Raw genomic sequence first — 12,920 nt, forward strand, 5'->3', positions numbered from 1 at the left:
ACTAAATAAAACAAAACCCACACACAGATACATCAATAAAACTGTGAACTGCAAAGGCAAATGCAAGAGACACTGACAGTATAATTACTTATTTGTAGGTGTTACAAATAAAGTATAACTAAAACATCAGTAATGCATGAGTAAGAGTCCTGAGTTCCCTGTGTTATTTAGTAGAAGGGTAGTGGATTAAAACAACTCTCCTTGTAAGTTTTTAAGAATAATCACTAAAATAAGATAAATGGAATGTAGAACTTGTAAATTAGTAAATGGAAAAAAGAAAATGAAGAAAATGCAATCATACAAGAGAAGGCAAGACAGTAGAAAAAAGCATTAGAAAAACCAGGGTAAAGAACACAAGATAATATGGAAGAAATAAATCCAAATGTAACAGTCATCACAATAAGTTGAAATTGACTAAACTATCTAGTTAAAGGCAAAGATGGTTAGAATGCATTCAAAAATGTAATCTAGCTGTCCTCTTGTTTTAGGAGAAAAATCTAACCTGTAAGGATATATGAATGTTGAAAATGATAGATATATTGAGAAAAACCATAAGAAAGTCAGTGTAGCGTAATAGTATCAGATATGAGATTTTAAGATTGAAAGTCATTAATTAGTGATAAAAAGGATTAATACCTTGATAAAAGAAATAATTCGTGAGGCAGATATAATAATTCTAAACATATAGGAGCTTGATAATATGCATTCAAAATATATTGAACAAGGAGAAATAGGAAAATCCATAGTGGTAGATTTTATTTGAATGACATAATAACTAAGCTTAATGAGAAGGAACAGAATTCCTATGATCATGTCTAATAAGAATCCAGAAACAGACTTATAGGCATGTGTAAACAATATATTACAGAAGTTGTATCACAAATCTGAAGGAAAATAACTCATGTAAAAAATTAAAAATCTGCCTCATACTACAGACAAAGCACTTAAATATGAACAGTAAAAATTTAAAACTTATAGGCAAATATGTGAGAATGTCTTTATATACAGGAGGAGAAAGGATTTCTTAAGGAAGACATTTTGCAACTGATTTTCCACAGAAAAAACATACAAAGTGAAAAGATAATGCTGTAGACAGAGAGAATACATTTGCAACTCAAAGTAACAAATGTTTGCCATCTCCTATAAACACAGAACTCCTACAAACCAATAAGAAAAAGACAAACAATAGAAAAAAAAAGCCAGAAAAGATATGAATATGCAATTCAAAGAAGAGGTATCTTTAGTGAATGATAAACATGTAAATAGATGCTCAGACAGGACTGTGTTGTATAACTAATTTATTTGATCGTCATAACAACTCTATCAAAGAGTCATGTCCCTTCCTCTTGGAAACTATAACAAACTGTCTTTTCGAGAGTCATCATTTCCTGATTTGTTGGCTTCACTGTACCTCAAATTTTCTCTTGATGCAGCATATTTTAAAACAGAAGGGGAAGGGTAAAAAATGGTGTGTGTGTGTGTGTGTATTTCAGACAGAGGGAATAGCTTAAACATGAAGATCTTGAGGTTAGAGAGTGAAGAACTGAAAGCAGTCTAGTGGAATTGGTGAGTAAAGAATAAAGTGGAAAGTCGTAAAAGACTAGCCCAGAAATAGGGATTTTAGGAGAAAACCTGATATAGAAAGGTTTAGTGAACTTTGATTTTTATATATACGTGTGTGTGTGTGTATAAAACAAGGAGACATACATATACATCCACTGTGTATGTGTCAAGAATATATATGTATCTTTGACGCACATATAATATACATATACACATAATATGTGTTTATATATGATATTTGACATCGTAAGGGTGAGGAACGGCAGAAGAACTTTAACCAAATATTATGTTTAGCTTTTCGTTTCAAAAAACCTTTCTGGCTGCTCTGTAGAATGTGGAGTGGAGCAAGACTGAAGGAAAGGAGACTCACTAGGAGGCTATGCATGGTCCAGGAGAGAGATGGTTGAGGGCAGTGTGTTTGAAGTTATGGATCTTAAATGTATTTAAGAAATAGAATTGTGGAGGTTAGTTGATTGGAGTGTGGGTTGGTGGAGACACAGGAGTTAAAGATAACTCTCATATTTCTTTCTTGAGCAACTAGGTTGAAGGTGACACCATTGACAGAGGAAGGCAACACTAGAAGAGTAACATCTTTGGTGGGGGAGAGATGATAAGTTCTGGTCTGGACTTATTAAAGGTGAGTTGTCTGCAAGATAGCCATATGACGATATCAAGTAGATGGCTGTGTATATTCACATCTAGAGAAGAGAGAACTTGCCAGAGAAACAACTTTGATAATAATTAGCATATACGCGGCAATGAATCCCCTAAAAGAAGCTTCAGTGTGAACTGAGATGAGAGGCTTACAGCACAGTCTGATAACATTTGAGGAATGTAAAAAGAAGAAATAAGAACTAACAAAGAAAATTGAGAAGGAATAACTTGAGAGGTAAAAGGAAAATCAGGAGTGTATAGGGTCATAGAAACCAAGGGATAGTACTATTTCAAAAAGGATTGAAAACTCAACAGTGCTAAATACTGTTGAGAGGTCTGAAAATAGGACTGATATCATTTCTTTGGAGTTTGTGATTCAGATGTCACTGTCAAACTTGACGAGAGCAATTAGTGTTTTGTGGTGAGGTCAGAAGCCAGGTTGCAGTGGACTGAGCAGTAAGTGAGAAGTGAACAAAAGGAGAAAAAAAATACAGATCTGTCCTACAAGTATTGGAAGCTAGTGGCTGGCACAGAGACTTCCTCAAGAAAGTGCTAAGAGAATGTGCACTAAACTGACTGAAATGCATTTTGGAAAATGCTCTTCCCCATGGATACTTCTTATTTCTCGAACTCCTCAGCAAAACTTAATTGACCAGAGCTCCATGCTCCTGGGTACTCAACTAGGTGACTCTACTGAGAATAGGAAAAATTAATTTTCTTGTGGTATTAATTTCTGAGAAAGAATTAGTATAATTTCTCTCCCCTCTGAAGAGCTTTTGTATATTGTTTGAAGGATTGAACAATATAGACCATTTGAGACATTTGTGGTAGGGTCAGTAACAGTGCCTATTTTAGTTGGGAGAATATTACATCACATCACAAGAATAGGTCCATATTCAACTAAGGTAGCAATGGCGAATAACTAGCATGCATCCTGCTACTTCCCCTGTTATTAATTGATAGCAGACATGTTTGTATTTTGCTACACCATCCTTTATATTATAGCATTCCAGGCAGACAAAAACCAAAAGCCACTTTTGCTGTTGGTTTAGTGTTCTGATCTTGGATGAATATGCCCAGGACCACAGCATTGCACATCTCCACAAGGCATTGTTTACTGTATCAACTGCATTGTGAATAGTATCTCCTGGAGTTATATAATAGAATAGCTCTGTAACTGTACTTTCACCCAACTGTCTCTCTACCCTTTCCTAGTTTTCCCACCAAGAATTGAGGAAATATAGTTTTTTACATTAGTAGGTATATAGACCAAATGTGACATGTTTTGCTTTTGCTTGAGATTGGTTTTTAAACTTCCCATGATACTATTTTCATATTGCAACACATTGTGTGAACATCTCATTCATTATCTATACTTTGAACAAAGTCAAATGCACCAAATTGTACCTATGCTTATATATATTTTTTGATGTAGTTCCACTCACCTCAGTTTGACAACATGAGCTCTGACGAACTGATTTCTTAAATTTGACTCTTTGAATGTTTTAGTAATCTGTAGAAAGAAAGGGAAAAAAAAGCACCTCTCTGTAATTACAGTTCTTTCTCTCCTTCCTCTTTCTGCCCACGCTTGCAGTATGGGACTATGTTAATGAGGAATAGAGACTAGAGTTTTTTAGTTTAGTTCAATTCCATCTCAGAACACATGGGAGCGATTTAGGCAGGTTAATAACCTTCTGATGCAGTGCCTGTTTATTCATCTATTACACAAAATGATAATGGACAGGTTGCATCTTCACTGGAAACCCTTCTAAACATAGCAGATGTTTTGCTCGATGAGAGCCCATGTTACGTGATTTGGTGGCTGTTTCCAAAGAGGTTGGGGCATAAGCCAACTCAACACTAGGTGAGTCCACCAATACAACTTACAGTGTGTGTGATCCTGCAATAACTGTTGTTAAATGGGTAAAACCAGATTAAAATGAGTAGCAGTATAGAGCTTGATGAGAAGAAGGAAGAGAAGAAAAGGGCAGTCTTTTCCTTATTGTTTCTGATTAATGCCTAAGCATCATAAGTTATTTTTAGCATCAGTTGCTATTTCCTGATCTAACTTTAACTTTCCTCCTCAATGCCAGCGAGGATGATCCTCTTGAGGTATAAGGTTTAGCTTCACAGTGAACTAGAAGTGATTTTGTGAGTGGAACAGTTCCATTAAGATGCAGGGTGAGATGTACTGAGCTTTCATAATGGGGAGTGGATTCTCTTGGCTTGTACTGTGAGGTTGGACCAAGGTAGAGGTGAACATGAAAGGTGAAGATGGGGAAATTAAGTAGCATGCTGAGTATTATATTAAGTCAGGATTTGAAGCCAATTCTTCTTGAAACTGTAAAGTTTATGCAATGTCTGTCACACTGTATTATATCTTATTTTTTCAATATCCATTCTTCAGGCCGATATCAGACCAACCAGTTGTTAGACAAAATGATAACTTTTTTCTTTCTAGAGGCCTTGAACATTTTTTTTTTCAGTTTCTTTTTTTTTCTTTAGATCTTTATTGGAGTTTAATTGTTTTACAGTGTTGTGCCAGTTTCTGCTATACAGCAAAATGAATCAGCTGTATTTATACATGTATCCCCATATCCCTTCCTCTTGAGCCTCCCTCCCACGCTCCCTATCCCACCCCTCTAGGTCATCACCACTCATCAAGTTGATCTCCCGGTGCTATGTAGCAGCTTCCACTAGCTATCTATTTTACACTTGATAGTGATGTATGTCAGTGCTACTCTCTCACTTAGTCCCAGCTTCCCCCACGCCCCCCCATGTCCTCAAGTCTGTTCTTTACATCTGTATCTTTATTCTTGTCCTGCCACTGGGTTTATCAGTACTGTTTTTTTAGATTCCATATATATGAGTTATCATGTGGTATTTGTTTTTCTCTTTCTGACTTCACTCTGTGTGACAGACTCTAGGTCCATCCACCTTACTGCGAATAATGCCATTTCATTCCTTTTTGTGGCTAATACTCCATTGTTCTATATATATATATATATATATATATATATATATATATGCCACATCTTCTTTATCCATTCATCTGTTGATGGGCATTTAGGTTGCTTCTATGTCCTAGCTATTGTAAATAATGCTGCAATGAACACTGTAGTACATGTCTTTTTGAATTATGGTTTTCTCAGGGTATATGCCCAGGAGTGGGATTGCTGGGTCATATGGTAGTTTTGTTTCTTAAGGAACCTCCATACTGTTCTCCATAGTGGCTGTATCGATTTACATTCCCACCAACGGTGTAAGAGGATTCCCTTTTCTCCACACCCTCTCCAGCATTTATTGTTTCTACATTTTTTGATGATGGCCATTCTGACTGGTGTGAGGTGATACCTCATTGTGGTTTTGATTTGCATTTTTCTAATAATTAGTGATGTTGAGCATCTTTTCATGTGTTTGTTGGCCATCTGTATGTCTTTTTTTGGAGAAATGTCTATTTAGGTCTTCCGCCCATTTGTGAATTGGGTTATTTGCTTTTTCGGTATTAAGCTGAATGCACTGCTTATATATTTGGAGATTAATCCTTTGTCAGTTGCTTTGTTCCCAAATATTTTCTCCCATTCTGGAGGTTGTCTTTTTGTCTTGTTTATGGTTTCCTTTGCTGTGCAAAAGCCTTTAAGTTTCATTAGGTCCCATTTGTTTATTTTGTTTTTATTTTGTTTTTGTTTTTATTTCCCTTACTCCAGGAGGTGGGTCAAAAGGATCTTGCTGTGATTTATGTCATAGAGTGTTCTGCCTATGTTTTTGAGAGGCTTTGTACATTTTTTAAGAATTATGAGGCTATTAGTTTTTCAAAATAATTTCCTTTTTAAGAAATTCAAGAAGTACTAGTAAGAGTTAAGAATAAAGCAAAATAAAATCACTCAACATAATGTGATCTAGAATTATAGAATGCTATCATTTGGTGAGTCATATTCTTAGCTATGTAGAAGAATGGATTTTAATGTGTTTATTAATATGGTGTATTGTAGGAGGTAGTTTAATAAGCTGATTTATCTTTAATTTTACTTGACTTTAACAGAAGTAAAAGGACCTAAAACTGAAGGAATTGCTAAAATTTAGATAAATGTTTCTTGTGATTATATTTTAATTCATGATTTGGTATTGCATATTGTAGCATGGGCTAGGCTGGACCAAAATATTAAAAATCCACTTTAATTATACCATTTTTGTTATGTGGAAAATATTGAGGTAATTTAGTGAGGACTAAGATAATAAGCAACAACAACAAAATAGGCAACATAAAGCAAGTTGATTAATTGGTTGATATCCATAGACAAGGATAAAAGAAGAGGCCTATGGATAAGCTTCCTTATTTCGTAGAGTGGGCAAAAATTTTGTAGACTTTTTCATCAGAACTTATCAAACACTTGGGAGAAAATCAGTGAGCAGATGCTTGAAGAGGAGGACAATGGGATAGTGGAAACTATAGTAGACAGGGGACACAGACAGAAGTTTGCTTGCTATGAGAACTTGAATGGATCTTAAAACCTTTCTTCCTCTCAGTTTCTTCGTCTGTAAAAGGAAATCAGTCCAAAGTGTGCTTAAAAAATTGATCTGTACACAGTTGACTACTGCAGCTCCCAGAGGCTACGCATCTACTTTCAGTGAGCTTTAAGGCAACGTTTGGGCCTTTTCATTCCCTTCAGAATTATTATTGATACTTGTTTAATGGGTCAGTTGAGTTTACTTTCACATCTCTTTTCGTTTTTGTAACCTACATTATTGACCCTTTTATTACAAAAACAAGTAAACAATGAAAAAGGAACTATTTTATATTTCCCTCCTGATTGAGGGTGACAGTACTATCTTTGAATTCTAAAATAGCCTAGAATCCTCAAACCCAATAATATTCATAATCAATAAGAATTGAGGTGAGATATGGATTATTTAGGTAAATTCTGAGAAAGTAACCATCATTAAACCAGTTAATAGATGAGGTCATATGAAGGGTAAAATATTACATATAGAATGTCTGTAATTGTCACATAATTTTCATCTTGAGGGGGAAAAGATCTTATTAGCTACCTCATGAAGGTAAATCACCTTCTTATTTTCAGTACCTTCTTACTTGATAGGTATGGTTTTTATTTTGTTTTGTTTTTTAGTATTTAATGATGAAATTACATGAACAACTGATGAGGTGGAGGCATCTCTAACATACCTACCTCATAACATTTCTTGATAGGTATAGTTTTGTTCATATTAGTCATGAGCTGAATAATAGGAATGATGTTGTTTTTGTGATTTCAATCACCCTCCAGTTACAAACTTTCTTTTCTGTTTAATCAGAAGATATGGAAAGCTCAGTTTTCAAGAAACAGATAAAATATGTGGCAATATAATCTATCTATTACTACAATAGTCTTCAAATATTTTTGATTATGCACTCCTATGGGTAATACATTTTGTGTATGCATGGCCAAAACATGTATATTTATTTATAAATTATACACATGTAATAATACTGTTCTACTAACAATGTGAATTATAAGATATTGGCAAAAATAGAAATTAAAAAGGCTGAGTTATAGAATAAACACTTAGGTATTTTATTCCACTTATTTTTTAGTAGCAATATTTTCAGTGTTAACAATATGACTGGATAGAATTTATAATTTTTGAAATGCTTTGTGATAAAATGACTCAAAGGTATGATTCTAAGTTTAATCTAAACACTGAAGTTTCCACACAGTTATGTGGCTTCAGATGCATGAAGTGTATCACTGGCAAAACTTAATAAATCACGGCACTAAGTTGTCAGACCTACCCATCATGCAAGGGTTTTGTTGAAATTCAACAAGTGACTTTCCATCCTCCCTGATGTCAATTGGCTACCCTTTCAAATCAAATCAAAGGAGTTTCATTATATATGTTTAAGAAATGTGTTCAAAATCAGCCAAACATGGTAGCTAATTTTTGTTTCCCAGATTTTTATGTGTGCATGTCTAAGCACTTAATTTTCAGTAAAACAAAACAAAACTCAATCACCTAATGCTGGACATATTGTTAAACATGTATTTCCAAAGTTTTCTCTTATTTATTTAAAATGCAGTTAATTTCTCACACTTATACCCTTAAGGGACAAGGTGTGTATGCATGTGTGTGTGTGTTTAAATATCTTCTAAGAAGCATATTGATTTACCTAAGGCATTGTTTCCCATGGCAGTATGGCTCTAGCCAGGAATAGAAGATTGTCAGTTCTCATATAAACTAATTGTTCATTTACTTGTTCATTATTGTGCTTGCATATTAGGGTTATCTTCAGATTGCAGGTTTTTAAATTTATTTTGTGTTTTGCAGGATTCTTCTCAGTCCTCATGTTGATTTTGGGGGAGGTTTAGTTTACTTTTAGAACTAGATAATATAATTTTAAAATCCAGTGGAAACTGCATATCATTTAAATCTACTGAGAGCGGGTAAAAGTGTGCTGATGCCCAGTCAGTTCTACTGTGTTATTGCCCTCCCCACCCCATCCCTCAAGATATTTTCACACACATTGTGTGGAACCGGTTGACATAAAACCAAAAGTGCCAGTGTCAATCCATTTGTTAAATAGTAACAAAGCTAAGTTTCTTTGTTTGTTCCTTTACTCCTTCCTTCCCTATTTTCTTTTTCTCCTGTTTAAAAAAATTTTTTTAAAGAGAAAAACACATGTAAAGTGACATTTGAGTATTTTCTTCCATGACTCCACTAAAATTATTGTGAATCCCTCCCTGGTATGACAACTCCATCTTGGATACCACTGTGAGCTTCATCCTGACTGCAATGACATCTTTATTTTGTGTCCCTAGGAGTTAGCACAGGAACCAACAGATAGGATGTACCATTTAGTCATGCATTCAACAAATATTTGAATGCCAGCTATGTACTGAATTCTCTTTTAGGCATTAGGCAAAAATCAGTGCTTGTTAAATGGCTGTACTAAAAGCCCTGATGGTATAAGGGATGTGATAAGATTAATTACAAATTGATACTCCTGTCTTTCTCTTCTTGTGCCCTAGTTTTTTTTATGGTACGGGCATCAGGTGTATTTTGGAAAAAATTGCGATTGTTGTTTGCAGGATCTGTTGCAATACCACCCCTGATGCCAAAGGGGAGTTTCAGTTGATCCCAGGTGTGAATCATTATTGAAGTCCCCTGTTTTATTTAGAGAGGCTCGTTCAATCAGAATGCACTCATGGTTCTGATACACATATTTTGCAAACAGATGCTTTCATTATTTCTAAATCACCTTGTTTATTTTTTCATTCATTCAACAGTTTTTGAGCACCTGTTGTACTTCACGCCCCCTCTATCAAGCACTGGGATACACTGGTGGAGAAGATAAACAGTCCTTACCATCATGGAGCTTACATCTAAAGGGGGAGATAGGCACTAACCAGATTATCATCCACATTTAAGCAGAATTATAACTGTGATAAGTGCAGCAGTGTAGTAGAGGGATTTGATCCAGTCAGTGAGATTAGAGAGACTTCTTGGAGGAATGCTTATGAAACTGAGATCTTCATGAAGAATCAGAGTTAGCTGGTTGAAGAGGAAGAAAAAGCCTCACAGGTGGAGTGATTGGCACATGCAAAGTCCTGAGAAGTCACTGAAGTGTTTTAAACAAGAGGATAATAAAGTCCGATTTGTAATTTGAGAACAGTCTTTCTGGTTGCATATGGATAAACAATTTTAGGTACAAAATAATGCAAATTAGCTATGGTGCTATTTTGGTACTTCAGCGTAGAGTGATAGCTTGGATGGGTATGGTGGTAGCAGATATGGAGAGAAATGAATGGATTTGAGGAAAATATAGGGGATAAAACATACCAGGGTTGGTAATAGATTGGATATTTGGAGTGATAGAGAGCAGTATGTCAAGGATGAATGCTAGGTTTCCAGTTTGTAAAACTGTATAAATGGTATTATCATCAATGGGGTTAGGATTATTGGAAGAAAGCTGGTACGGCATGGGGAGATCATGAGTTTGATTCGGTGACATAATATATTTGAGATTTTTAAAAATAGCCAAGTAGAGATATTAAGCTGGCAGTTGGGGGAAAAGGTCTGAAGTGCAGAAGAAAAGTCTGGGCTGAAGACAGCATGAGTCATTAGTATGTGTGTTGGTAGAAGTAATGGTCATGGATGAGATCATCTAGAGACAGAAAATAGTGTGAGAGGAGAGCAGGGCATAGGTCAAAGTGTTGGGGAATTTCAACATTTAATGTCAGTGTAGAGGAGGGTGAATCTATAAAAGATACAGGGGAGAAGGAGTAGCCAGAGAAGCAGGATGAGAAAAACAGGTGATTGGGTGGCAGGGATGTCTTCCGTGAAAATCACATAATCATAGATTTTTTGAGATAGCATGTACTATAAAAATCACCCAGTCCAATGATTTTATTTTACTAATGAATAAACTGAGAACCAGAAAAGTGAATTGCTTAATATAATAGAAAGTTCTGGGGTTGTTCCACTGCTCATTAAGTACAACAATTCTGACTGTGGAATAAGGATAGTAATGGTACTCATGTTACCACTGATAAGTAGTATGAGTCTTGAATTTGAAATCAGGAGACCTTGGTTTGAATTTTTTTCTATCACTTCCCGGTTGGATGGCTTTTGACATGTTTCCTAACCTCACAGTCTTTACCTACCCATCTATAAAAATAACATGCCCATTGTGAGTTGGAGGTTAGATGATATATGTAAAAGCATTTTATAAACTATAAAGCACTATATTAGAGTATCATTCAAAGTGTTTCTACAGAAATATGAATATGTAAGATTAACTATAGAAACCATACATCAGAAGAATTTCAAGGGGAATCTTTCTCTGCCAGATGTTTAATTATAAAGCCACAGTAAATAGCTTGGTACTTGTACAGGCAAAGATTAATCAGTGAAAGAGAGGGGAGTACAGAAAAAAAGAAAAGGAGGGATTTAGTGTATGATAAAGACAATGCAACAAATAAATCCATTGCATTACTTAATATACTGTTTTTGTGCTACCACCCAGCTATTTTGGGGGGAAAAGCTGAATCTCTATCCTATTACAAAATAAATTACAGACGAATCAAAGATAAAATTGATAATTTTAGCTACATAAAAAATTAAATCTCTTTGGCATTTAAAAAAAACCCCTACATTATAAGCAAGGTTGAAAGTCAAATCATGTGTTAGAGAAATATAAGCAAATGAATGACAGGCAAATTTGAATATTCTAACAAGGAAAGAATTTTTTCCCTAAATTTATATTAAAAAACCAAATGCTCCAGTAAAAAAATGGGCGAGGTCATGACCAGGCAATTCACAAATGTAATTATAAAAATGACCTATTACTATATGGAGACAGATTAAATCTTACCAGTAATCAAAGAAGTTCAAACCAAAATAATAGTAAGATATCACTTCTTACCTATTGAATTAGCAACAGTTAATAAGATTTAGAATGCATAGTGTTAATGCTGTGGGGAAGTAAGCATACCTATGCGTACTTATATACTGGTGGTAAGAATGTAAACTGGGACACTTCGGGAGTGCAATCTAGAAACTAAAATAAATGTTAAAAATGCATAGACCACTATATTGATATAAACAAATGGTTGAATTAATACATGGAGAGACTAGACAAATAGAAGAATTTCAAATATTCTTTAAATATTCAAAGCATAACTCGTTACTCCTCCACTTCTTATGTGTGGCCTGTACATAGTGTCTTACTTCCAAAGAGTATATAATATGAAAAAGAGAGGGAGTACCTTTACAGTGTAGAAGTCTGACAAACACTACTTCAGGCAGGTGATCAAGGTCAACAGTGATAAGTCATGTTGATATTATATACCCTACTTCATACGATGTAATGAAAATGACAGTTTCCCTCTATAGTCTTCCTCCCTAAAACTCCAAACCCCAGTCTAACCATTAGAAAAAACATCAGAAAGCCTCCAATTGTGGGACACTTCTACAAAATGCCTGACTAGTACTCCTCAAAACTGTCAAGGTTATCAAAAACAAGGAAAATCTGAGAAACTGTCATAGTCTACAAGAGCTTAAGGAGACATGACAACTATGTAATTTGCTTTCCTGGATGGGATCAGGAAACAGGGAAGAACATTAAGTAAAAACAAAGGAAATCTGAATAAAATATGGAATTTGGTTAATAATGATGTATTAATATTGGATCATTAATTGCAATAAATATACTGTTGTAATGTAAAATGTTAATCATAGAGGAAACTGGGTGTGATGTATATGAGAATTCTATATTATCTTTGCAACTTTTCTGTAAATCTAAAATGCTTCTAAACTCTATTAAAATTGAAGAAAAAATTTAAAAATCTCTAGAGAGAAATAAAAAAAATGCATAAACCCTGTATTCTGATCATTCTACTTCTGGGAATATGTCCCAAGAATATGTGCAAGGATGTATCAACAAGATTGGTCATCAGAATAATGGATATAATAGTGAAGAACTGGAAACAGTTTGAACATCTGTCAACAGAGGTTGACAGGTTAAATAAAAAGTACATTTACACACTATAATACTATTTAATTATTTTAAATGGTGTATTTCCTCATTGATATTTAAATACCTCTATGACACATTTTTGAGAAAAAAGTAATAAAAAAGCACGTATAGTCTTATTCCATTGACATGTATGATCATGCAGTTTACATGAAAAGTACTTGGAACATCA

The 12,920-nt window shown here is 34.6% G+C and overlaps 1 protein-coding gene across 1 annotated transcript in view; it reads right to left on the minus strand.

Moving 5' to 3' along the window:
* TMPRSS11D (transmembrane serine protease 11D) overlaps positions 1-12,920 on the minus strand; it is a 63,312-nt gene that overhangs the window by 21,704 nt on the left and 28,688 nt on the right. The window contains exon 4 of the mRNA XM_057728624.1: positions 3,663-3,730. Coding sequence (XP_057584607.1) covers positions 3,663-3,730 — 68 coding nt within the window. The remainder of the gene's footprint in view (positions 1-3,662; positions 3,731-12,920) is intronic.

The sequence above is a fragment of the Hippopotamus amphibius genome, chromosome 3 (assembly GCF_030028045.1).
Source record: "Hippopotamus amphibius kiboko isolate mHipAmp2 chromosome 3, mHipAmp2.hap2, whole genome shotgun sequence".
In the NCBI taxonomy this organism is placed as follows: Eukaryota; Metazoa; Chordata; class Mammalia; order Artiodactyla; family Hippopotamidae; genus Hippopotamus; species Hippopotamus amphibius.